Below are 27,446 nucleotides of genomic sequence, written 5' to 3'. Positions count from 1 at the left end.
TAAAGGATAGTGAAAAATATGCATTGCAAAGCAGTTACATAAAACAGTGCTTTATTACTTCCACCATTTCACCGTATGAGTCAGCTACTAGTAGGTCCTTATGTAAAAATGCACCCACGGAATTGCTGTCTGATCTCCGCCCCCCCCCCAAAAAACCATTTACTACAAGTTGTTATTATGGAGTTGTCTTTTGATGCATTATCTGTCCCACCCCAATTTATTCTCAAAGTGAGCTACTGGTAGTTGCCGAGCACATAAAAGGCACGACACTGTTCCAATATAAGGTTCAATAGCTAACAGGATAAAAGGAATGTATGGTGCAGCTGTATTTCAAAAGAATTCAAATTAAACCCAAGAGTTTCTGACCATAGGGGCCTGCCATTTTATTTGCATTAAAAAGCACCTTCCTCACAGCCACCTTTGTAGCAAACAGCCCTCCTGCATTCCTCTCCCTGCAAAGGAGTTCAACCTTAAAGCTCCCTCAGGTTCTTGCGTTATTTTAATTTCTCTTCCGTACCCTGCATTCATCTTCCACATCACAGCTTTAAAGATATCCCGCCATTCCCCGCTTTTAACATACGTGCGGGTTCTGCACAGGACCAGCCCGCCTAAGAAGCAAGGGGAGGGCAGTTAATCCCAAGGTAGAGCCTGACCCGCCTTGTTCCTGATCCTCATTCACCCCTACTCTGGCAGGAGCAGAGACCACTGATTTTGCGCTTCGCCTCAGGCGGCAAAATGCCCCCCAGTCCAGCCCCGGGGCCACAGACCGAGGAAGGACCCCTTGGAAAACGGCCTGCGCCATGGCGAGCTTAGAGAGAGAAAACCGCCACCTCTCCGTAACCCAAGCTAAACCTAGAGAGCGGTAGGGCTGTTACTGCTGCAAGTTTTCAAGGCGGCGAGAGTGTGGGCGGATCACAGAACTAGTTAGAAACGCGTCAGGAGAACAGCGCAAGCCAGTTCGGTCTCCTGACTCTCCAGAAGAGCCTTCAAGCGCCCGGGGGGTCTCTTTCTGAAGACCCCCAGCATTTATCCTCACAGGGGCCTAATGAATATTTAGGCACCTCAAGAGCTGCCGCCCCCAACACTCCTTCGCTACTAAGTCGCCACCGCCACCTCAGCGCCCGCCCGCCCGCCCGCCCCTTCCCTTCCCTTCCCTTCCCTTCCCTTCCCCGCCTCAGCCACCCAAGAGCCGTTGGCCGCCCCAACTGCCGCGCCGCGCGGCTCATTTATTTAAACATCGCGCGCGCTGACGTCACGCGCAGCCCCCCCGCCCACCAACGGGCTGCTCCCCTTCCCGGACTACCACCCGCCCCAATGCTAATTATCCCCCGACGCCGCCACGCCCAGTCCTGCACATGCGCACCTGACGCCCGCTCCCCCTCCCCACCTTTTCTTAAAACGAGAGAGAGAGAGAGAGAGGCAGGGGAGGTGCGCGCGTGCACGCGCCGACGAGCGAGGCTCAACAGTTCCGTCGGGTTGGTGAGGGGGGGGGGACGCGCGCGCGCGCACGAGGCCCCGCTCTCGGCTGGCTTGGCGAGGGGAGCAGAGGCGGCCGCGCCTGCCTGGCTTCCTCGGCGCGTCTTGGCTGTCCGCGCGGCTTCGGCATCGTCCCGCCTTGGCGGGGGTCGCGGGCGCGCGCGGTGCGGGGGGAAACTGAGGCAGAGCCATTGAACTGGGCTTCTGAGGAGGCCGCGCCGGGCTGGAGGGCGGTGGGTTGCGGGGCGCCTGGCGGCTTTTTGTTTTGACGAGCGCCTTAGTTCGCCGCTGCCGTCCGAGCCTTGGATATTATTAAGACGCTTGACGGAAACCACCTCCGTCTTTCCCTGAGGGGCTTTTCCCTCCCCACCCAAGCAGCGGGGCTGCCGCTTCTTCCTCTTCTGAGACTGAAGACAAAGGAGATTTCCCCTCCCTCCCTCCCTCGGTGTTTTCGCTTTTTTGAAGAAGCCGAAGCCCCTTCAAGATGGGCTGCACGCTGAGCGCCGAGGACAAGGCGGCGGTGGAGAGGAGCAAGATGATCGACAGGAACCTGAGGGAGGATGGCGAGAAGGCGGCCCGCGAAGTCAAGCTGCTGCTCTTGGGTGAGGACGGCGGGAGAGGAGGCTGCTTCTCTCTCGCTTTGCTGCTCTCTCCCCGCACCCAGAAATTGAATTCTCCACGGCAGCATCCAGCAGAAAAACAAGGCGCTGTTTTAGCCCCGTGTGAATGATCAGTTGCGTGTCAGATTACCTTCCTACCTCCTCTGCAGCACTGACAGGGCAGTCCCACGCCTGTCTACTCAGAAGTAAGCCTTGCTGAGTTTGGTGGGACTTGCTCTCCAGTAAGTGCTTGCAAGGCTGAAAGGGTTGAGACTTCATCCTCCAGATCGCTCCCTTGGCCTCGCCTGCCGCCCTCCACTTTTTGCCCTGCCAGTTAACAAGTTATCAGCTTCTTGATCTCAGCTGAAAGGTGCAGGGGAAGGAATTTGCCTTCTGAGCATCCTAATTGTGATTGGGGTGGTGGTGGGTAAAGTGTCGGTAAGATAGAACACCTCTTGTGTTGAGAGATCTGTGATGTGTGGTCAGCTGTAAAGGCATTTTCATTTGAACGAAGCCATATTTCATTTGAACGAAGCCATATTTCTCGGGTACCATATTTGTAGCCCTTACTGCAGTATGTCACTTGGGCTCCTATTGTTTCCCTGAATGGTCTGCTTCTGTTGATGGCAAAAGCATAACTACAGGGCTGTGTAGGTGAAATGCTCCTAGCATGAAGGCTGCAATTCGGACCTGAAGGTGAAAATCCTTTGAACTCAGGTCAGTGGGACTTACTCTTGGCGAATAGGATGGGAATGTTCATGGGCTTGAGCTGTAAATTTCTTGGAATAGTTGGATGACTGGTGTCAGGAATAAGAAATGGCTTAGGATTGCTAAATGAAAACACCACTCCCTGAAGTAAACAAGTCCACATACACACTATGGAACTTAAGTTAGTTTGGGGTACTGGTGTTAGATGAAAATCATTCTAAATAAGGTGCATCTGGAAAACTTTACAGTAGTTTACTTAATATTTACTGTTGTTTAGTATGGAAGGAAAATACTTGGGTGCCCCACCCCCGTTCCAGAAATGTGTGTTGCTGCATTAGGCTGTTGCTTATGAAAGTTTATACCAGATAATAAAGCTTGTGCTGCTTATTTTTCATACGTATTCCCCTGTCCTGCACACCATGGATAACTTACTGCATTTCAGAGCACTTTCATGCATGCTAGTTTTCCTATATTGATATTGTTTATGTGTTGATAAAAGTGTGTAAATCTGTCATGTGCGATAAATACAAATATATTTATCCTTTATATTGCAGCCCAATAGTACATTCTATGCTGAAGTGATATCTGTGGTCTAGGAAAATTGTCATTGGCTATTGTGGCCTTTTTAGCCTGATTGACTATGCATTTATGACTACATTTATTCAGAAGTGACTTCAATGGGACTGTCACAATGGAAGCTGCTTTATACTAAATCCTACCATTAGTCCTTTTAGCTCAATATTGTCAACACTGATAGTATCAACTTCCCAAATTTTCAGACAGGATTTTTTCTCAGCCCTGCGTCAAGATGCCATGCAAGGGTTTGGCCTTGGCTCCTTCTGCATGCAAAGCATGTGCTCTACTACTGAGTTACAGCCCCTCCCCTTAGGTAAGTGTGCATAGAATTATAGCATGATCTTCATATTTACCGAGAAGTGTGTCTCGCTCCTGCATGTGAATGCATAAGGTTACAATCTTACCTGGAAGTACATCCCATTGAATTCACTGGAACTGAATAAATATGCATAGGGTTGTTCTGCATAGATACATATCTAGAGTATTCAAATGGGGTATTTTAAAAGCCAGTCACTTTCAAGTTACGAGGATAGAATAAGAGAGTGATACAGATTAAACAAATAAAAGTCTTAATTTGCACTGCAATTCCTCATTTAACTAAATACTGTTCTGGTTTGCCTATATTTCCATATTTTGACACTTAGGGCCAGATTCAACTCACCTGGTGCACTTGCAGAAGCCAGTGTAAGGACTCCCAGTAGCACAATGGGGTTCCCTCCTTGCCCCCATTCCTTTGTCAAATCTGCTCTGGAGGTTTAGAACTGCTGCAACATCACACCAGGGTGAGAGGTTGTTTCATATGGCAGATAAATGCTTGTGCTGATGGAACTCTACACTTAATTTTGTTAGGCTACATATTTAATTGTGCTTACCCACAGTTTGGACAATGAACATAATAATAGGCATTTATATAATGCTTTCATGCATTCAAAACACTTCACATATATTGTAAGGTAAAATGTAAAGGACCTCAGACGGTTAAGTCCAGTCGGATTTTACTATGAGGTGCGGCACTTATCTCTGCTTTCAGGCTGCGGGAGCCAGTGTTTGTCCACAGACAGCTTTCTGGGTCATGTGGCCAGCATGACCAAACTGCTTCTGGGGCAACAGGACACCATGACGGAAGCCAGAGCACATGGAAACGCCATTTATCTTCCCGCTGCAGTGGTACCTATTTATCTACTTGCGCTGGTATGCTTTTCAACTGCTAGGTTGGCAGTTAACCATTCAACAAACATGTAAATAGTATGTAAACTATTCTGTGGGTAAACCCTATCTCCACATTGCAGATGGAGGTTTTTGGTTGCATCCAGTAGAGTAGTTTGCCTAAGGACATGCCATGAACTAATGGTAGAAGTGAGATACGAACTGTGAGTGCTCTGATTTGTGTCTTAGAAACCATGTTGTTGTTGTTTAGTTGTGTCCAAATCTTCGTGACCCCATGGACCACAGCATGCCAGGCACTCCTGTCTTCCACTGCCTCCCGCAGTTTGGTCAAACTCATGTTGGTAGCTTTGAGAACACTGTCCAACTATCATGTCCTCTGTCGTCCCCTTCTCCTTCTGCCCTCAATCTTTTCCAACATCAGGGTCTTTTCCAGGGAGTTTTCTCTTCTCATTAGGTAGCCAAAGTATTGGAGCCTCAGCTTCAGGACCTGTCCTTCCAGTGAGCACTCAGGACTGATTTCCTTCAGAATGGAGAGGTCTTGCAGTCCATGGGACTCTGAAGAGTCTCCTCTAGCACCATAATTCAGAAGCATCAATTCTTTGGCGATCAGCCTTCTTTATGGTCCAGCTCTCATTTCCTGTGTCTTCTAGTGTGAATTCCATTGAATTCAGTGGGGCTTCTAGGTAACTTGGGCTAGAATTGTTGCCCAAGTTACTCCTGTTTAGTGAAATTCTGTGTTGAAAAAGGAGTTTGCGATTTTCTTCTATTATTTATACTGCTTAATATGGAGGACAGCAACACAAGTGTGGGCCTTTTCTTTGGTGGCTCCCTGCTTACGGAATAATAATAATAATTTCTATTTATACCTCACCCATTTGGTTGGGTTTTCCCAGCTACTCTGGGTGGCTCTCCCCAGGGAGGCTCACCTGGTGCCTTTGTTACATGTCTTTAGGCACCAGACAAAAACCTTCCTTTTCCAAGCCTTTAGCTAATTAAACAACCTATGGCATTTTAAACTACGGGGGTGGGTGGGGGGGTATTGTTTTGCTCATTACTGTGGTATGCATTTTTGTGTTTTTATATTGTAAACTGCCCTGTGATCCTCAGATGAAGGGCGGTATAGAAATTTAACTAATAATAATAATAATAATAATAATGGATGCCTGAAAGCACACAAGGACTACAGTTTACAAATCATTGTAATAAATTACTGTTGAAAACAGTTCAAAGTGTATGGAATATTATCCTCTCATTCAAAGTATGCCAAATCTAATGCTTAACCATATTTCAGAATTACTGTAAATTAGGACCTCAGGCCCAGGGGCCAAACACATCCCTCCAGGACTCTTGGGACACTCACCAGGGGACACCCCTCAGCAGCTTTGAGGCGGTCTGTACACATTTTCTCATATATGAAGCTTCACCACCTCCTCAGACCCATTTAAAAGACCATAGATTGTTCAAGCAGCCAAAAACCTGGTTGAAGAGGCTTAAAGATATGTAATGAGGGTGCCAGGCGAGCTGTGGATGCAAGCAATTTTACCCTCAAAATGCTTTCCAAACAAGTCATGGTGAGCTACTGGCTCCTTCGAGCCACTCTGTAAAAAGACCCCACACTTCCCAGAAAACGTCTGCAATGGAGGCAGGAAAGTATGCCTTCTTTTTGCCTTCACTGTCACTAGTTAGGCTCAACAATGAGCCCTCACTAGTGTTCGATAGCTTCAACTAGAGTTTTTCTTCACTTGCATGCAAGCAGTTTTCCAGTTTGTTTCATTGCCCTAGGCTCTCGAGTATATCAAGGAGCCAGGCAGGCTCTATGAAGTGGGAGAGGGCTCTCAGGGGCAATGACCCATGGACCTGTTCTTGTTGTCGTTTAGTCGTGTCCGACTCTTCGTGACCCCATGGACCAGAGCACCCCAGGCACTCCTGTCTTCCACTGACCCATGGATCTATTTAAGCCCAAATAAAAAAGACCAAAGAAAGAAACTTGCCCCCTCAAATAACCCCACCCTACAAAGCTAATAAATCTCCTGCCCCAAACCTTGAAAATTCAATTTTAAAATATCAGGAGGAGCAGGGGGTCTCAGTTAAACTATATATATTACACTGGGAGTACGCAGGTGGCGCTATGGTCTAAACCACAGAGCCTAGGGCTTGCTGATCAGAAGGTCGGCTGTTTGAATCCCCGTGATGGGGTGAGCTCCTGTTGCTCGGTCCCTGCTCCTGCCAACCTAGCAGTTCGAAAGCATGTCAAAGTGCAAGTAGATAAATAAGTACCACTCCGGCGGGAAGGTAAACGGTGTTTCTGTGCGTTGCTCTGGTTCGCCAGAAGTAGCTTAGTCATGCTGGCCACATGACCTGGAAGCTGTACGCCTGCTCCCTTGGCCAGTAAAGTGAGATGAGCGCCGCAACCCTAGAGTCGTCCACGACGACCTAATGGTCAGGGGTCCCTTTACCTTTTACCCTGTGTAATAGGGTACTAATAGCACTCCTTCCTAATGTGAATTACTTGGGCGTGTTCGTTTCTGATTTAATTTAAAACACGCAAATATGTGGTCACAGTATCATGGTTTAACAGGAACCAAGGTTCTTCTTTTCTCAGTTTCAACACTGATGTGATTTTTCAGTGATTCCACCTCCGACCCACAATACTCATTCTCCATTAAATAGGCCCATATGTTTGTTTGCAGCCTTCTGAAAAGACAAATGTGTTCAATGTAAATGCAAGCTGGTTTCCAGGTAACAGAATGAGGAGTTCAAATTGAACCGAACAGGAACACAAGTACCGTAAAATAATTCAGACTTGAAAATATATTTGTTAAGTCAACCAGTAACTTCTCTTACAAATAGAATTGTTAAGTCAACCAGTAACTACTCTTACTTGTTAAATAGCTGTCTGTATATTGATTTAATTAAGGACAATAGGGCACTATATTAGTATGTCATTGGATACGACTACAGAAGGATCCAACCAAAATCTGTTGGCAAAGTTAATATAACAAAAAGATCTATGGAAATGTGTGGGTTATTAAATGCTCAAGGTCCTGAAAGTGATATAGATGAAATGTGCGGCAGATAATTTGGAAATTAGAATAGAATGGGGCTTATATTTGATTTTTGAGATAGTCTGAATAAACTGGGGTAGTAAAATTGTTGCCAGATTTTTTTTTAAAAAAGCAAAGATTTTAAAAAAGAGAAACAATATTTCTGCATGAAATTACATAAAATTAAAAAGACAATATGATCTTGAATAACAATAGGAAGCCATTTTATGCTTTCTTTTGTGGTTTGAAATCAGTAGTATACTTGATATTTTGATATGTGGCTGGATGGTCTTCCTAGAGATGTACTGAAGCTGTATCAACTTTTTTTAAATTTTGAGATACTACATTAATCTATCGTCTTCCACTAATTTTTATCTTAATGGTACAGCTATAGAGACTTGTTTTGTTTTTGATAATTCACATTTCAAAAAAACATGATTTTTGATCTTGGCTTATTAGGAAGCAACTTTAACCATCATTATTTTCCCCAAAGAATCATGGGAACTGTAGTTTGTTAAAGGTGCTGAGAGTTGTTAGGAGCCCCCTATTCCCCTGACAACACAGCTACGCTTTCCAGAGAAATTTAACGAGTCCATCTTCCTAGGGAATTCTGGGGATTAGAGCTCTTTAAGGGTACCCCCCACATACACACGTCACACATACACTTGATACTGAAATCTGCTACATTTATCTTTGATTTACTAGAAAGAAAACATCCCTGGTAAGCCAGGATGGAAACATGTGATGTAATCATCCCAGTGAATTTGAATATAGCCGCATAATTTTTCTTAAGTGGTGAAGTAATTCATGGGAAAAACCTGGTGTGGACAGACTTCAGGCTTGCAGTGTTTTCTGCTTTGTTTACTGGAACCATCTCCATCAAATGGTGCTTAGGTACAAAATACTGGTTTCACCCCAAGCTTAATCAGTAGCCCAGAGTAACCAATGTGGTGCTCCCCAGATGTTGGACTGCCATAATTCCCTAGCAGAATGGCCAACAAGCAAGTATGATAGTCCAACAACATTTGGAGAACATCACTTTGTCTGTCCCTGAGTAGCTTGATTTTGGAAGGCTGTCTCTGGTTTAGAAGCAAGCATCAGACTTGTGCATCTTCCTCCTGTTGGGCTGCTCACCTGTCAATTACTTGATGTCGTCATGATGTTAGATGACCCAGCTTCAAAGGAAAGAAGCACTCCAAGAGTGCACTCCAAGTTTTTAATGTGATTTCATCAGTAAGATGTATTCATGAGAAGGAAGCATAATTGGAATCCATAGAGTTATATATGTTTTTATTCAATATCTTACCTGTGTTTTACTGCAAGGTCCCAGGGTAGGTTAGAACAATTGTTTACCTCTTTTGTTCAAATTCATGAAATGTCAGAACTGATAGCTAGATCTCTTAGTTTTATAAATCATTAATTTAGTTGAAATTTACTGAAAAACTTTAAAGTACTAAAATACTTCTCTCCAACAACTTTAACATATTCAGTGGTACCTCTGGATGCGAACAGGATCCGTTCTGGAGCCCCGTTCGCATCATGAGCAGAACACAACCTGCGTCTGTGCGCAGGTTGCGATTCGTCGTGTCTGTGCATGCGTGTGGCATCACTGGCGTCTGCGTGAGTGACGAAACCCGGAAGTAACCCGTTCCGTTACTTCTGGGTCGCCACAGGACGCAACCTGAAAAGATTTAACCCAAAGTGTATTTAACCCAAGGTATGACTGCATTGGAATAGTAGTGTGTGGATGTTCACATGTAAATATTGTAGCAATACAATTGTTTCTTATGTCTGTTCAGGCAGAGACTGTAACTTGATAACAGAACATATGTTTTGCATGAAGAAGATCCCAGTTTCAATTTCTGGTGTCTCCAGGCAAGTCCAGGAAAGAGTTGATTGGAAATATTGGAGAGCTGCTGCCAGTTGGTGTAGATGCTACTGAGCAAGATGGAGCCACAGCTTCCTAGAATTATATATTGGAATATGAAGCTTGCCAATGTTCCCAGTAGTTTACCTTCCTCAATGCTTCTCTGGTAGCAAGCAGCCAGGCACCTCTAGCCTGTACGATGGTGATATCCTCTTGTTTTGTGTTCATTCTTTGGTATTTTGAATTATCCTGGCTCTCGAGTTATATTCCTGACTCACACCCAGGTTGGAATATTATCTTCCAGGAAGTAATTTGCAACTAATCAGATTATGGTGTAAATGTGAAAAGAAACTATTAATAACCATAATAATATGTGGTGGGGTGTGTGGAGAGAGATTGCCAATACAGTGGTGCCTCGCAAGACGAAAAACGCGCAAGACGAAAGGGTTTTTCGGTTTTTGCGTTGCTTCGCAAGACGATTTTCCCTATGGGCTTGCTTCGCAAGACGAAAACGTCTTGCGAGTTTGTTCGCTTTTTTCTTAAAGCCGCTTGAAGAGGTGCAGTTGCGACGGACCGTGCTTCGCAAGACGAAAAACATCGCAAGACGAAAAGACTCGCAGAACGAATTAATTTCGTCTTGCGAGGCAGCACTGTAGGTTCAACCTTTACTTAGTAACTTGGTTTTTGTATGGGCAGATTTAATGCCATTGTTTTAATGGCAGAGGTGGTGTAAATTTCATTATTTCCATTAATAGCAAACTCTAGTGTGTTGAGTACTGAGTCTAGGAATCAGAACAGATTCACTGACAAGAGGGCAGTATCAACAGGCTCATGGCAACCTGAGATAGGCAGACATTCCAATAATTTAAAAATTGCTAAAAGGGCTACTCTACTCCAAACAATATAATAAACACGGAAGGAGCGTCATGGAACCATGCAGTTGGAACAGAGAAATGGGAAACAGGGAGAGTTAATTGGCCTCTTTCAGATTTCTGGAGGGGGGGGGTATGACCAGATGACCTGTTTAACAGGAGTGTTCCTAGGGATACACTTTTAGTATTTGTACGAATTCCACTTGTTTTTCCTAATGATGAAATCGTTAATATAAGTAATTGAAACTCCCAAGTGTACAGAAAAATGGGATTTAAAAATGTTCCACACATAAAATGTTGCAAAACACATTTAACAGAATTCAAACTTCCCACAATCAGTTTCACACTGATTTCCAAATATTGCATTGTATTATATAGTTTGTATAGTGTGCTGGCAAGGCCTGCTTAGGCCTCATGCATTAATTGAGACACCAACATAGAATGTGCTCCATAGTTTCCTATAGCTGGGCTTTGCAAGTGCAGATCAGTAGTGGTGGACAAACTATTTTGGTTTTTTAAAAGGAATGTGGACTACTATTACTGATATTTTGTTTGCACAACCTCTCAACCTCAGTGGAAATAAAGCTTGAAAAGTGCTGATATATGGAATGAGCAACAGGCTTTTGGTTAACAATGTTTTGGGTGTTGTTTTTCATAGGAGCTGGTGAATCAGGAAAAAGCACAATTGTCAAACAAATGAAGTAAGTATGTTTTAGGAGTGAAAACAAAGTTAATAGATGACTTTTAGTTAAAACAAAGACTGATTTTTCTTTCTTTTTTAGGATTATCCATGAAGCTGGTTATTCAGAAGAAGAATGTAAACAGTACAAAGCTGTTGTCTACAGTAATACAATTCAATCCATTATTGCTATCATTAGAGCAATGGGGAGGTTGAAGATAGACTTTGGGGATTCTGCCAGAGCTGTAAGCATTGATCTACTCCTTACTTAATGTTCACTTTCATTGCTGTACTTCTGAAATCCATTTACAAGAATTAGTGAACTATATTATATGTGAAATAGTTAATCTTTTTCTTTCAACACATCTTCTCTGACTGGACAAGGAGTCAGCTTGCAAAATATCCCATATCCCAAAATCTTGGCATGGGTGAAAGAAGTAAAAGACTAGACGAAAATAAAGTCAGTTAATTTCAAGACCTGTGGAAAATTTAAGGCAGGACAAAGAATCTGTCCCCCTTCATGACTAAACAAGGTGGAAGAAGCCAGTTAGATGCCATTAGAGTACATCTCCTATCATCTGCGACTTTTGACCATGATTGCTGGGGCTTATGGGAGTCCAATAACACCTGCTAGGTCACAGGTTCCCTACCTCTGCTCGAAAGTCAGCTTGTATCTGATGGTTGTATAAAGCTTTCAAGAAGTAGTATATTAAATAATTTGGCTGAATTAACAGAAGTATGGTGTCCAGATTAAGGGAAGCAGTAGTATCACTCTATTCTGCCTTGGTCAGACCACATCTGGAATACAGTGTCCAATTTTGGGCACCACAATTTAAGAAGAATTTTGACAAGCTGGAACATGTGCAGAGGAGTGCAACCAAGATGATCAAGGGTCTGGAAGCCAAGTGTTATGAGGAATGGTTGAAGGAACTGAGTATGTTTAGGCTGGAAAAGAGGAGATGGGATATCTTCAAATATCTCAAAGGCTGTCACATGGAAGATGGAACAAGCTTGTTTTCTCCTACTCTGGGGGGTAGGACTCAGACCAATGGCTTTAAGTTAAAAGGAAGGAGATTACAACTAAACATCAGAAAGAACTTGTTCAGAAATGTTCAGAAATGTAAGAAATGTTCAGCAGTGGAGCAGACTCCTTCAGGAGGTTGTGGACTCTCCTTCCTTGGAGGTTTTAAAGCAGAGGCTAGATGGCCCTCTGTCATGGATGCTTTAGCTGAGATTCCTGCATTGCAAGGGGTTGGACTAGATGACCCTTGGGATCCCTTCCAACTCTACAATTCTGTGACATTTTGGAAATCCCCATTTTCTTAAAAAAAGCTTTCTTGTAATACAGACGTTAAATGTTTTTTGTTTAATTTTATTTATGTGAATTGATTGTCAACTTTGTAGAAAAGTTAACAGCTGTTTTGCTATTCTGACAGTTTGAAAGCTGAATAGAGTTTCTGGGAACCTTCACAGTTTTTGTTTCTTTTTTAACAGGATGATGCTCGTCAACTCTTCGTTCTTGCTGGATCAGCAGAGGAAGGCTTTATGACAGCAGAGCTTGCTGGAGTTATCAAGAGACTGTGGAGAGACAGTGGCGTTCAAGCTTGTTTCAACAGATCAAGAGAGTATCAGCTTAATGACTCAGCAGCATAGTAAGCTTAAAACAAGAACCAGTGTTGCTGTGATGGCACAGTTGCCAAATTCATTTTGCTGCTGAAAAGAGAAGCAGCAAGCGAGGGATACAAGTGAGGGACTCTTAAAAAAAAAAAAGTCCAAAGAGATTTTGAGATGAGCACATTCTGATCACTATATTTCTGATTAAATCCCTAAACTAGCTGAGCAAAGTATAGGAATACATTTTATTTCCAGTATAGTGTTGTTGTTCTTTAAAAAAGATGTTGCCAAATAGATGAAATACATCTAAAATTAATAGTACTGTCAGTCTATGATGAATTGCTGTCAACTTTGCCAGGATAGAAATAATCACAATGTTCTGAAGTTGTCATTTTATGCATATATGCATAGGGTAATACAATATTCAACATTGTTTATACTCGGAGTAGACCCATTGATAATGTTAAATAATTTCAATACATATTTATGCATACATTACTTACACACACACAAACGTATGTAATATAAGATAGCAAAATCTATAGGTTATATTTACTAACAAAATGGCTACATCTGGATAGTGGAGTCAGATTAACCTGGCAAGGTGGTAAAATAAACATAACCTTGCTCTTAATCTACTATTACATACTACACATATTCTGCAAACTTAATAAAGCAAGTAGTATTTCTTGCCATCTCCGCATGATTTTAGATAAGCCAGAATGTGTATGAAATCAGCCTTATTTTCCCCAATGGGTTTTTACATGTAGAATCAACCTTAGATTTAATTAATTGGTAAATCAGCATTTAGTTTAATTTCCTGTTAGCATTTCATCTAACATATTTATTTCTTCTGAGGTTATAATCACTATCCTACCAATTGTACCTAAAAGTGAATCTCACTGATGTCGGTGGGACTTCCCCTGAAGAAAATGAACAATTTTATATCTGCTCAGAAGCGAGTCCTACTAGGTTTGGTGGGGCTGCCCACCAAGTGTGTGTAAGATTACAGTTTTAGGTTGTGTGCGTTCTTACTTGGGAGGAAACCCCACTGACTACAGTGGGACTTGTCTCTGAGTACACATTCATAGGATTTTACTGCGAGTGTTGTTGAGTTTATTTACTTGTTAAATCATGTTTTTAAATCACTTCTGAAAAGGTAAAAATTTTGCTACTGTATTACCTAAATGTGTCAGGTGGTGTAGAATAGAGTTATTCAAAACTGCCCATAATTTATCTGTACCCTACCAATACCTGAGTAGCATGAAGTTGGTATTTACTGTCCATGCCATTTGTTTTAAATTGCATGTTATGCTTAAGTATCAAACGGTTGATTTTTATTTTTATTTTATGCATTAAAAAAATACTTCTAGCTACTTGAATGACTTGGACAGGATAGCCCAGACTAGCTATATCCCGACACAGCAGGATGTCCTCAGGACTAGAGTGAAAACCACAGGAATAGTGGAAACTCATTTTACTTTCAAGGATCTCCATTTTAAGTGAGTAGTCTCAAGAAATATGTTATGTATATATTTTGTGTAAATATTTTGTATAAAACGTTAATATTTTCAAAGAGTAAAAGCTTCTTGCATTTTACAAATGTAGATACTTTCCTTGTGTCCATTGGAAAAATCCTACTATCTGTTCTGAGGCATTCTAAAGCAAGTAAAGAGATATATTAACAGTTCTCTTTTCCAAGAGTTTCTTCTAATTCCTACTTTCTTTGCTGGATATCCTTAACTTCTATAACATGCCATTTTTCAGTTTGCTCTTCATAAATTATGATTCTTCTTTATTTCCAAAAAAACAATGAATGCATGAATCTTATAATTTTCATATTCATTTTGTATTGCTGCTCTGCAGGAGAAGGAGGGGTGGGCTACATTAGAGAATTTATTTAGCAAACTTTATAAAGCAATCTGAAAAAAAATCATTGCATTTGAATGTGATATAATAAGAGGGCACTAAGCTGCACAGCACGTCAGTTACACAACTAACTTTCCAACCCATTTCCCAGTGATTGGTTTCAGTCCCTTCCGTCTCTCTTTCCTGGTGTTAACATCTGAGGAAGAGAGGCGAGGACATATGTACCGTATTTTTCGCTCTATAACACGCATCTGACCATAACACGCATGTAGTTTTTAGAGGAGGAAAACAAGGAAAAAATATTCTAAACGAAACAGTGGATGTATGATTTTTATGGTTCATGCTGTGGCCACAGACATGTGATCTGACAGTGAGTTTGGGGTAGCCCAATGCAAAAATCCTGAGGATCCATGTGGATCCATGCTTTGTAACCACGTTTTAAGTGGGGAGGGAAGGAAAAGAACTCAAGGGACAAGGAGCACGCGTGGGGTGTGTGGAGAAGGAGCTTTTCTGCGAGCTGAGCGGGGGGGGGGGGAGAGCACTGTTGCTTTAAAGGTATACTTAAGGTATTTGCCCTGTGCCTGGGTTTTTTTTCCATTTAACAGTTTGCAGCCTTTTCCTTCCGCTCCTTGTTTTGAGGCAGAATAGATTTGAGCAAGTGAGGAGGACTTGGATTGCAGGGGATTCGCCATTAGCTGTGTAAAAGCGCTCCTCCTTGCAGCCTGAATATAAGCAGCCACCAGCAGCAATAGAATGGAGCACAAAAAAGCGGTAGGGGCACTAGGACCCAGACAATGCTCAAATCTATCCTGCCTGAAAATAAGCTGCTCCGTCCCCGCGGATCAGCTGAGACGCGGGGATTTGCGAAGTTTCCCCCTCTCCCTCATGCCCTCCCCAGCCTTTTTTTTTACTTCCTGGTTTTCACTGCGCTGGCTCAGAGCTCGAGGTTGGTTTTATTTTGCTGCTGGTTGCTTAAATTTTATCTTTCCTGCCATCCCTCTGCAGCCTCACTGCTCTGTTTAGAGAGCGCACGGACTTTTGCTAGCTCCGTCCCTCCTCCCGTGTAAGCGGCTGCTGCCGGCTTTGCTGCCATGACTCTCCTTCCCTCCCTCCTCCCCGGCTCCAGGTCGCTTTAAAGCAAGCAAAGCGAGAGCCTCGTAGAGTGTGTAAGCGGCTCCCGCTTTGCTTGACTGATGGCAGCCATGGCTCCGATCCGTGCATTCGCTCCATAACACGCACAGGCATTTTCCCTTACTTTCTAGGAGCAAAAAAGTGCGTGTTTTGGAGCGAAAATTACGGTAATTGTCAGGTAAGATTAGAGAAACTGCAGGCAAATATAGTGCTGCTCTGTAGGCAGGTATATGTAGTATTACTGTGATGATACTCTTCAGCTCATATTCTAAAATGTGGATTTATTAATAATCTGCATTAATGACCATAGAAACCTGTAATTTAAAATGTTATCTGGTTAAATTTACTCCCACATAACAGTGTTTGGAGGCAAATTTGGAGGCTAAAATTGCAATAGCCTACATCTTCAGCTACATTTGACCTAATCAGAAGAATCATTCTTGAATTTGGGGGGAAATCCCGTCTTAAAATAATCATTCACATTTTTTCCATTTTTTTCAGGATGTTTGATGTTGGGGGCCAAAGATCAGAACGGAAAAAATGGATTCACTGCTTTGAGGGAGTAACAGCCATAATTTTTTGTGTTGCACTGAGTGATTATGATTTGGTCCTTGCTGAAGATGAGGAAATGGCAAGTAAACCCACTTTGAAACAAGGAACATTAGGCCCACCCAAGTTAGTACAGCTCTTTGTGTTACATAGTAGTCCTAGGTCCCCTTCTGACAATGACAGCAGCATGAGATCTGTTACAGCATATGAGCTTCCTGTGCCACTTTCGTAATACTGGACAATTTAGGTCACCTATACAGACTCAACAATGTCAGCACTGCTCAGTTTCCTCTGCATGGAAAAAGGCATGTAATGGGTTCTTCCTATATTTTATGGATCTTCCAAAACTATTGTGTGCTGCAGAAGCGAGAGCACATAGCATCAGCTCTTATCCACCAAAGCTAATCGTGGAAGGAGCCCCTGTATTCTGTGAAACTTCTAAATTAAATACTGTCCTGTTATTTATCATCATTAGATAGGGAATGTGAGTGGGTTAATCACCATGTCTAAGCAGATGATGGTTTATAGATTTTGTAAACTGGTAATGCAACCTTTTCCAGAGTCAGATCCCACTGAAAGCAAAATGTGCAAGTCTCCAAGAATATAGAAAAAAAGTTACTGTAAATTAAGATTTAGGCGCCCATTTAATTCCAGTGGGAGAATTAAACATATAAATGGAATTTCAAAGTGTTTAACTTTGGAGTGATAGAGGCCGTTGCCTGAAACATATAATCATCCATTAGAAATTATTATTTTGCCCTTCATCTAATCCATTGTCCTCCTGGAGAGTTCAGTAACTTGTAAAATGTCCTGACGCACAAGCTTCAGAAAAACCCCCCATGATGTAGGCTTTTTGGATTTCATTGGGTAGGAGAGAGGGGGCTAAACTTATATATCACATTTTTCCATTGCAGAATAGGATGCATGAAAGCATGAAATTATTTGACAGTATCTGCAACAATAAATGGTTTACAGACACTTCCATTATCCTCTTCTTAAATAAGAAGGATCTTTTTGAAGAAAAAATCAAAAGGAGTCCCCTCACTATTTGCTACCCAGAATATCCAGGTATTTACCATTTTATTTCCAAAAGAAACAAAAACTGAAATAGAGAAGAGAATGTATTGATCTGATACTTTAGGTTATAACAGTTGAGAAAACCATACTTGTAAATAAGTACCAGATAACTATAAGTCAGAGACTTTCACTGTGCAGCTCATATAGCCCACTCTAACCTTTTACAAAAAGTAGTGTAGTATTCTAATAATCGGTATTGTTTTGTTGTCTGATTAAATGAGGATATTATCTGCAGTCTATAATCAATGTTTGAAAATTTGATTTTTGTGTAAGCCTGAGGACAGAGACTACATTGTGTTTTTTGTTCAATACCCAGAAAAAGAGATGCTTCAAAGTAATAATAATAATGAACCAAATTCTTATATGAAAAGCAGTGCTTATCAAACTCTTTCAAGAAATTCTATCTCTCTTTAGCAGCTCATTCAGGGACTCTGTAGTGAGGAGAAAAGTAATAGTGACAGATTTATACTTTAGTGCACAGCTGTAAGGAAGTATGGACTTTATTATTATGTATACTCTCAATTATGGCAGAGCAGTGGTAAGCCCAGGAATCCTGTTGCAGTGCCCCATCAAAAACTATGTGAACTGTAGACCATAACTTAGAATACTTTGCAACGTGCAGGAGCTTCATGGTAGCAACTTGGGGTTGAAGCACCAGAAGAGATGAAATGGGAAGTTTTCTGTGACAGTAGAATGTTTGAAAAATAATGTTAGATGAACAAGTGTGGCAAGGAAGGTTACTTTGTACATTACTTAGCAGGAAGGCAATATACAAATTTTACAAACAAGTTGCCGTATTTTTCGCACCATAGGACGCACCGGACAATAGGACGCACCTTGTTTTAGAGGGGGGAGAACAAGAAAAAAAATTCTCCCCCTCTCTGCCCAGCGCCCCTTCAGCGAAGCGGCAGGAGGCGCTGCGCAGAGAGGGGGAGAATTTTCCCCCTCTTGTTTTCCCGCTCTAAAACAAGGTGCCGTTTAAGGTGCGTTCAGGCGACCCCTCTCGCTCTCCAGGCTTCAGGTTCCTTTCGACCTGCTCTTTGGGGCTGGCGGGGGGAAGCCCACCACCAGCCCCAAAGAGCAGGTCAGGGAGCAGCGGAGAGGCTGCTGCCATAGTCGCGCGTCACTTCTCCAGCTGGGAGAGGGTCCCGGGGCTATGGCTTCTTTAGCCCCGCGTGTGCTCTCCCGGCTGGAGAGGTGACGCGTGGCTATAGAGGCTCCTGCCATAGCCGCGCGTCACCTCTCCAGCCGGGAGAGGGTCGTGGGGGGCTGCTTTAGCCCCGCGCGCGCTCTCCCGGCTGGAGAGGTGACGCGCGGCTATAGAGGCTCTTGCCATAGCCGCGCGTCACCTCTCCAGCCGGGAGAGGGTTGCGGGGGGCTGCTTTAGCCCCGCGCGCGCTCTCCCGGCTAGAGAGGTGACGCGCAGCTACAGAGGCTCCTGCCATAGCCGCGCGTCACCTCTCCAGCCAGGAGAGGGTTGCGGGGGGCTGCTTTAGCCCCGCACGCGCTCTCCTGGCTGGAGAGGTGACGCGCAGCTACAGAGGCTCCTGCCATAGCCGCACGTTACCTCTCCAGCCGGGAGGCTATGGCGTCTTCGCTCCATAGGACACACACACATTTCCCCTTCATTTTTGAAGGGGAAAAAGTGCGTCCTATAAAGCGAAAAATACGGTAAGTTTATAATGACTGTTTATCATTCGTAAATTTGACTGCCACAGCAACATCTCAGATAATCCAAATTTATTCAGGCTAAATCTTCACTACCAAATTCTTATTTCAGAGTTCTGATCTACCTATGACAAAAAAAAAATCTGCAGTGATAAAATTCACATAGCTCTCTTCAAGCATTCTTCTTTTTGCCTATTTCAAATGACATATCTCACTTTAGAAGTTTTAAGACAAAGTCTATGATTCAGAGAGAACTTTATGTTCTGAAAAATGCTATGCCGGATAAGGATAAGTGTAGGACTTCCGGGTTGGCGCCATCGCCGAATGGCGGACTCCCTCCGAGCTCCGGAGGGAGTCTGCTCGGCAGGGGCTGGGTTCTACCGCACCGGCGATGCGGGGACCCTTAGAAACCACGGCCACGGAGGCCGTGGACATGGAGACTCGGCTTGCACCGTTAGCGCCCTCCCGACTCGTGAAGGAGCCTTTTTAAAGGCTACGGATCGGGTGCCGGGGAGAAGCGTGGTGCCTTGAGTTCTCTGCTTCCCCTGCTGAGCGAAGCCGCATGCCATTCGGCGGAGAGCGCTGACTTCTTCCATTGAAAATTCGGACTTTTCAACAACAACCCGTGAGTAAATTTGGAAATCGGGTTCAAAAGGAGGAAAAAAAAAATTTTTTTTTCGAATTGGATACGAGCGGGGGGGATCCAAAAAGGAAGTCAGTCCCCTCCCTATTGTAAACTTTCCAAAACAAGGACGGGGAAACCAAGACCCAAAAAGGCTTGCATTGCTGATAAAAATCCAAAATTTCACGATGGGGAACTACAAGAACTGTGCTGGAGGAGGAACTGGAGAAGGGAAACGCAACCCCCCCCCCTGGGAACCGGGGTGACTGAAGAGAGAGCCTGGTGAAAGGAGTCGGAGATCTTGACAGCTGTCAAAATAGCTGTCAAAGTCGAAAAGCGGAGTGGATTTTATTATGAGAACTTGGCTGGTTAAATTTGATACAATTTGCTACAACTTGTTAAAATTTGGATACAAAATGGCGAATATGGATAACAAATTGACTTTTGGATTAGAGGAAACAAAGATACAACAATCCCCCTTGAGGAGTTTCGGGACATTACAAGGATTGGGAAAGTGGAAAAATACCAATGGAACTTTACAGGACTGGTTATCTTCTGGGAAAGCTGCAAAACGGAAATAACATCTCGTCTTCAGGGTGTTTTCTTTTTTGTTTTTTTAAAGGAGACAATAGATTTTTCTATTGAAGAAAGGAAGGGACTGAACGTAAGGTTTTGCCCCTGAATAACAACCATCCCTGCAGACTTACCAAACTTTCGAACTACAACGTTTTAGCAGCGGAACAAAGGGAAATCAGACTACAACCTGGAAAGAACAATGGAGGGAGTTCTATTACAGTTTTATTAAAGACTGAAGTTAAAGTTTTGAAAAATAATGATAATAATAATAATTTTGATTTTCAAAAAAAATTTATTTTTAATTTTAAAAAAGAAAAAGCCAGCAAGGAGTTGGGGAAAAGTTGTGATTTATGGTCTTAAGAATTCCAGGCAGACACCAGGGGTTGATGGTCAGGGGGAAATTAAACCGGGGACAGGGGGGGGAGAACTAAAACTCCAAAGGCTTGCCAACTTGGTTACTTTTTGCTGAATTGGTCTATTATTCATTATATTTTTTTTATTCTCTACCTTTTCTGTTTCTATTATCTGGGGTGCTTCTTTTATTAAAAAATGGAAATTGTGGAATGACATGGGGTGGGTCTTGGGGAAAGAACACTGGGTTTTTTTTTTTTTTTTTTTTTCTTTTTTTTACTGTAAAACAAATTAAGTTTCAATTTGAATGGGGAACTTGTTTGGCCAACAATATGAAAGGGGAATATGGTAGGGGTGGGGGAAGGGGGGAGTCCCGTAAAGTGATATTTTTTGTATTTTTGAAAAATTTTAATAAATATTATTTAAAAAAAAAAAAAAAAAAAGGATAAGTGTAAAAACTGTTAGTGATTTAGGCAATAATTCTAATATGCACCATTGAACACTGAGTGGCTTATTTCTGAGTAAACAGGATTGCACCTTAGATCTGCTAGAGTTTATTTGTTTTACAAGTTAATCGCTCTGAATGGTTTTAGGGTTGGCTAACATTTTTAGAGCCAAGGGTTTGACCCTTCAGCGGCCACATACCTCCAGTGGGTATGGCCACCAGATGCTCTCACAAACACCCACACTTATGCACACATACAAAGGCGCACAGCCCATCCCTCAGGGAGGGCAGATATTTCCCCACCTTGCTCATCAAATGATATATATGACGATCGGGGAAGAAGTGATTTGTATGCCCATCAGGCTGCTAGACTGGGCTGAGAAGTTTAAACTTATCCATCCACAACAGCAGCATGTCTACTTTAATTTTTGTTTCTTTTTACTACTGAAATCAGCAGGGCCTGATGCAGGCTCCAACCCAGGGATTAGTCACCCCTGGTATGTATTAAGCATTCTAGAAATAATTAAATTATAATTTTTCTACCATTTACTATGCATAAGTAAAAACAAAGTGTGACATCCTGGGATTGACCACCTATTAGAGAAATGGACTTCTGCCGGCAGAACCAGAATGTCCCTTCTTCTTCCTGCAGCCCCTCGTGCCCCTCACACAAACAACCCCAAATGTTCACTGGAGGGTTGAGAGATCCTCTAGAGCAGATTTGGGGAAAGGAAGAAGAAAGCAGGGGGCTGCATTGTGCATTCAGAAGTCTATCTGCACAATATTGGATTTTTTTCCCCCCAGAGTTCTTTAGCTCCTTAAAAACTAACAAGACAACTATGACAATAGTTGGGGTTGGACTCGATGGCCCTTGTGGTCTCTTCCAACTCTATGATTCTATGATTCTATGATTAATTCTTTTGTAGACTAAAGCCCACTTCCTTGACTACAGGAAGTTTTTTTGTTTTGTTCCTGTTTTTATCATGCATTTTGTGCTTTTATATTGTATTTTTATGTTGTGAACCACCCTGAGGTCTGTGGATGAAGGACAGTATATAAATTTAATAAATAAATATTGATCTATTTATACTAGAAGACACACATACAAAAAGAGAGAGGGGGGAAGCATTGGGTCAGATGTCATGAAATAGAAATTTACATTCATACAATTCAATTGAAAATTAAATATGCAAAATAAGCTCAGTAACAATGTCAATATTTTGTTGACAGTGGTGATCTTAACATTGCTAAATTACTGTTGTGGGATAGTTACAGATAGGTAGCCGTGTTGGTCTGCCATAGTCAAAACAAAAAAAAAATTTTTCTTTCCAGTAGCACCTTAAAGACCAACTAAGTTAGTTCTTGGTATGAGCTTTCGTGTGCATGCACACTTCGTCAGATACACTGAACTTAGTTGTTGTGGGATAGAAAATCATCATCTTAGTTCAACATTCTAGTTGAGTTCTAATTCTGCAATTTCATCCTATAGTCTCTTTTGCAAATGTGTTTGCTGTAGAATTGCCACTTTTGAAGATTGAAATGTTTCCCCATTAGTTTCTGAATGTTGCCCTTTCTAAGGTAAAGAGAGAGCTGTTTGGCATATAAAAAGACTATTCTTGATAGGTATTAGCTTAAATCACATTAGAAGATGGAGCAAATAAATTAAACTTTGAAGTTACTAGAGCTGATGTTATTAGATTCTTAATGATGTTACCTGAGCAGGTATAAAGATGATCCTTCAAATACGCCAGATGAAAATTAGTCAATCTTTCTGTTACTGTCCCTGTTGTTATAAAGTATGTGCTACAATCTTCTGTTTTAGAATTTTGTTTGTGCATTTCATCTTTCTTTTTTTAGGATCAAATACATATGAAGAGGCAGCTGCATATATCCAGTGCCAATTTGAGGACCTGAACAAAAGAAAAGACACAAAGGAAATTTATACTCACTTCACATGTGCTACAGATACTAAGAATGTTCAGTTTGTCTTTGATGCTGTAACTGATGTTATCATAAAGAATAACCTAAAAGACTGTGGTTTGTTCTAAACATTTATATCAAATTGTACCTTTTTTTTTTTTGCATTAACCAAATGAGTCACAACTTCATTTTTTTAGACCATAAATATGTTCATGAGTGATACTTAAGTCATACTCAGACTAGACACTCTGAAATTATTGGACTTAAATTTATTGATTTCAACAAATCTACTCTGAGAATGAATAACATTGGCTACCATCCTATGTTTTTGTTTATGTAATCTGCTTTTCCTGGTCTTGATTAGGTCGAAGCATAAAATTCAAATCTACAGGTTTGTGTGGTAACATGAGAAAGCATTGGCCAGACCAGTATTGTACTAGCTTGTTTAAACAGTTTTATTTATGTTTGTTGTATAGATTTAAATAGTGTTGAATAACAATCAACACACCATGATTGTCTGTTTATGTGTGACTGTGTGTTGTTTATGTAAACATTGAACAAATATTTTAATGCATCCCGTACAATTTTCATGTTTTAAGGACTGCTTTTTCTGTAGGAGAAAATGTTTTTCCTTTTAGATTTTTCATTATTCAAACAAATCTTTTTTTAAAAAAAACCCACAAACCCTTAATTGTCCATATAATACATGTGACATAGTTGTTCTTAGATTTTATTTATGCCCCTGTAATTAGCATAGTAGGCTTTTTCTTGATTATAGGATCCTTTACACTTGCTCAGGATTAAATAAGAAATGCCCCAATGGATTTCCCCAAGTTATTTTCTCCCAAACTTTTAGAGAACCACTTTTGAACATTTCAGGTTTACAGCAAACAAGCCATTCTCCCATCTTGCATACTTCTATGCCAAATGTTTTAACCGTTAGAGGAGAATTCTTGCTGTGATTCAGCATGTAGAATCATGATCCTCAGAAAGTACATGCCCAAGACATTCTAGATTTCCTTCTGTCATAGCTAAATCCATAGCACTGATTGTGTCTCCCTGGATGGAAGCATATTTTTTTACTTGTTTTATATTTTATTGGTTCCTTTTAGCTTGTGTGTCTCGTGAGACATACTAAAAGAAAAAGTATTTGAATTAAAATCAAGGAGTTGTGTTCAACCAAGTCTTACTCAGAGAAGACACACTGAATTGAATGAACCTAAGATAGTCATGTTTATTAACTTCACCGAGTGTACTCGAAGTAGAATTTGCTGTGTATACCATTCAAGAGATGGAAATGAACATTTCAAGCCTCATGCAGTTTTACCAATGTAAATTTTCTTTGCCTTTTCTCAGGGGAATGGCCTTCTACTTTTAATGTGTGTTCCATGAAAGCTTAATGCCAACTTTTTTAAACACAAAGAATTTTTCATTCAGAGCAGTGGGCACATTATCCATTGTAATTGAAATACATATGCAAACAGGGGGTTTTGCATGCTTTCAGAAAGAAAATATTGTCCAACAAGTATCATTTGTGTCATACAGTAACATGCAGAGTTACTGGGATCCAGAGAGATCCATACACTGGTTCAAGGCACTTCCATCCACACAAGGGGACAAGATGCAGCATCTTTTCCCCTCCCTTTTGGCATCAGGTTCCTTATTTGCAGATGCTGTTTTTGAGGGCCTCCAACCTTCAGAGTTACATTTGTGGAGCATAGAGTGCTCCTGCTAGAAGGGAGAAACTGGCAAGTCCCCATGTATGAGTGGTACACTGCACAGGGAGCTTTGAATTCTTGTCTGTGTAGATTCCATGGAGGTTTCATCATCATTTGCTTCTACTCCCAAAGAGGCAAACCATTATGGCCTGCCTTTTTAGCAGTTAGAGCTGCTACGGGAGGAGTCTCAAAAACAGGCTCAACTTACTATGTTGTGCCTTACTGATAACTAAAAGGTTACTTTGAATTGCAGCTATATTTTACATTGCTTTATGCTACAAGGCTGATTGTAATGTCTATACAGATTTCTAAACACACATAAACATGAAATAAGGAGCTTTGTAAATAAACGTTGACTTGGCTTTCTCTATCATTCTGTCACCTAAAATATTGATGTAGCCAAGTTGCAAATATTGTTTTCTTTTGGTATGTTGGTAGATTTCCCACAGAGAATGAATTCTATGTTTCTGTCTATTCCTCTCTCCCCTGTCCAAATCAAACAAAACTCTGAACATGGTCCTGTTTAGTGTTATGTTCGGAAGGGTTTAGCCCAAACATAACAAGATCTCTACTGTTTTTCAGTATTGATCTAAATTGTCACCTTGCCATCCATGTTCCATTCTGGGGAATATTTAAATTATTGGTGTAAATCCCATTTGCATCCTGCCTTTCCTCTAAGAAACTGAGGGCAGTGTACATGTGCTTGAAAGCACAAGTTTACTAGAGAAAACAAAATGGCAGTGAAATGGTGGAAATGGACGGAACAAGTCTAAACAGACTTGAAGTATTAGCACCCAAAAAAGTGGTTTGTGTACTCCGACAGTTGTGCATCATCGTGCTTGATTCGTTTAATTCTGTCACTGAAGTATTTGGTAGTAAATGTATCTATATCCTTAATATTAGATTTTGTACATTACTGCAGTTTTTTAAAACAAGATTAAACTACAAGAAAATTTCAATTTAAGTTATTTGTGCCTTGTCGAAAGAAATATTTTTTCATTGAGCACAACTAGTGAAAAGCCTTCTGTAACCATAAGTGAAGTGCAAACAAAATAAAAATATGAGTAAGTTCAAATGCTGTTTTGGAAAGATAAGTATATCTTAATGGCAATTGCTTTGATGAATTGCAGTTACACTTGTTACTATTCTCTCCACACCTAAGAATCTTTCTTTTCCATATAAATGTCTACCTCCCCTCTACTTATAATCTGACACTGACAGCCAGGTTTGGTCAGACCTAACAACCCTACTGTGGAGCAGTTCAATCATAAATTTCCCACAGCATCTGTAGTCCTTGGTGGGGATTTTATGCCTTAATTGGAGCAGCTGCGGAGGATTCCCTTTAGGCTTAAAAGGTATCTTCCTAACCTCGCTTTGTTCTTTGGATAAGAAATTTAATGCATGCGGCCTGAAATGGTTGGAATTCGTATCCCAACCTAATTTATTTACTCTTCACGGTAGTTCTGTAGACATATCTAAAGGTCGGTACACTTATTTGAACAAACATGGGGAAAGAGCTAGCAAAAAATTATAGTCTTCATTATTCACATTTGTGAACACTTGGAAGTATTAGAATGAACAGATAGTGACCACTTTCCAATATCTGTGACCCTATGTCCCCTAATAGGACACATACCAACAACTGGATCTGCAAGAATGTGTGGGGAAATACAGAGCATAAAAAGACTGAAAGGGCCTCATAGATTGAGCAGTGATATTCAGGAGACGCTATATAGTAATCATCTGAATACTCATAGGCCTGCATGACTATAGATGACTTACATATCATTATCCCAGTATGAGTGATTTTGAAGAATTATTTAAGTAACATTACTGACTATCATGCCATTAGGCTATGTGAGCTTGCCAAAAGTGTTCTAATTTCAGTTTGCCTCAGAACTGATTTTGTGCTGTGTTGTAGTTGTTAAATACTTTCATGCTGCCCACCAAATAGTCAGAAAGTATTTGTGACCACGTAAAGATTGGGTGTAGCTGAGTGAGTACCAGTCACATCTCTTCCCAGCTTGCTTTGCACAGCATCTGTCATTCAAGTGATTTGTATGGCTTTCACCTTTGCAATTGTATTGATAGAAACTTCATCTTCTCTTCATCTACTGGGGATCCAGCTCCTCAGGAGAACAAATATATCAGAGGCAGTTTTCTGTAAAGCATTTGTCCTCTGTAGAAAAAATGAGCAGGAGTGTCCATTCGTTTTATATGACATGGTTGGAAAACATTTTAATCGGAGGGAGGCAGACTCGGGTGGAAGCATTTGCTTGGTCTAGCTTTGATGATCAAGGCATTGGCATTCCTCCCATTCAGGCTGTAATCTTGCTTCTCCACCACCCCCCCAGACAATTCAGAGTGAAGGTAATGTGATGCAGGAAGCACTGCTTTTGCTGGAGGCATTATTTTTGCTTTGTTTGCCTTCAGGGGTGGCATCAAAGCACCAGATCTTATATGGTGTGCAGTGCTGGGCCATTATCATGCTCACTCAGTCATCCTTGGTTGACCAGGATCACAGTGATCATGGGAAGAAGCATTGAGGAGGTGAGAGGAAGTTGCTGAAATAGCAGAGCTTGCTTAGGAGGAGGCCTGAAAAGAGACAAATGTCTGGGTAGGTTGGGGAGTCACAGTTTGTGTGTGTGAACATTTGGTGCACTGTTAACGTTTGAAAAGCATGGATCTTCCAGGCGCATATAGAGAGATATTCACTGAATGTTTCTGCAATAGTCACTCTTGTGGGGTGCAAGAAATTCAAAGCAGACTTAATATAAAATGTCCTCAGTTCTTTGAAGCAGCCATTCAAGAAAAATATTCCTAAAAGCAAATGCCAGCTCTGGAAACAGTACTCTGGTAAGTGTTTATGCAAGCCAATAAAATATTTAATGGTGGTCCAGTGAAATGCACTCAAGGAT

General features: G+C 41.6%; 1 protein-coding gene across 8 annotated transcripts; it reads left to right on the top strand.

The window, feature by feature from the left end:
• The first annotated feature begins 1,243 nt into the window (after window positions 1–1,243).
• Window positions 1,244–25,603, top strand: LOC310744215 (guanine nucleotide-binding protein G(i) subunit alpha-1). Of its 8 annotated transcripts, XR_014539410.1 has the most exons (11): window positions 1,325–2,078; window positions 10,968–11,010; window positions 11,092–11,233; window positions 12,483–12,640; window positions 13,976–14,104; window positions 16,104–16,233; window positions 17,066–18,022; window positions 18,905–19,190; window positions 20,896–21,744; window positions 21,817–22,158; window positions 22,319–25,603. XR_014539410.1 is itself a non-coding variant. In XM_083575342.1 (9 exons), exons 2-9 carry the CDS (start codon window positions 3,597–3,599, stop codon window positions 22,936–22,938), a joined length of 1,023 nt encoding a protein of 340 aa, XP_083431468.1. In that variant the 5' UTR covers window positions 1,329–2,078; window positions 3,563–3,596; the 3' UTR covers window positions 22,939–25,603. The 8 variants fall into 8 exon arrangements, 7 of the variants coding, with proteins under 7 accessions (XP_083431466.1, XP_083431469.1, XP_083431468.1 ...); XM_083575342.1 differs by lacking the exons at window positions 18,905–19,190; window positions 20,896–21,744; window positions 21,817–22,158 and adding an exon at window positions 3,563–3,672 and having other exon boundaries at window positions 1,329–2,078; window positions 17,066–17,219; window positions 22,748–25,603; XM_083575344.1 differs by lacking the exons at window positions 18,905–19,190; window positions 20,896–21,744; window positions 21,817–22,158 and adding an exon at window positions 9,370–9,631 and having other exon boundaries at window positions 1,335–2,792; window positions 17,066–17,219; window positions 22,748–25,603.
• Window positions 25,604–27,446: the final 1,843 nt, after the last annotated feature.

This window comes from Podarcis filfolensis (genome assembly GCF_964270895.1).
Source record: "Podarcis filfolensis genome assembly, chromosome: 10".
In the NCBI taxonomy this organism is placed as follows: domain Eukaryota; kingdom Metazoa; phylum Chordata; class Lepidosauria; order Squamata; family Lacertidae; genus Podarcis; species Podarcis filfolensis.
This window is presented reverse-complemented; position numbering and strand designations above follow the sequence as displayed.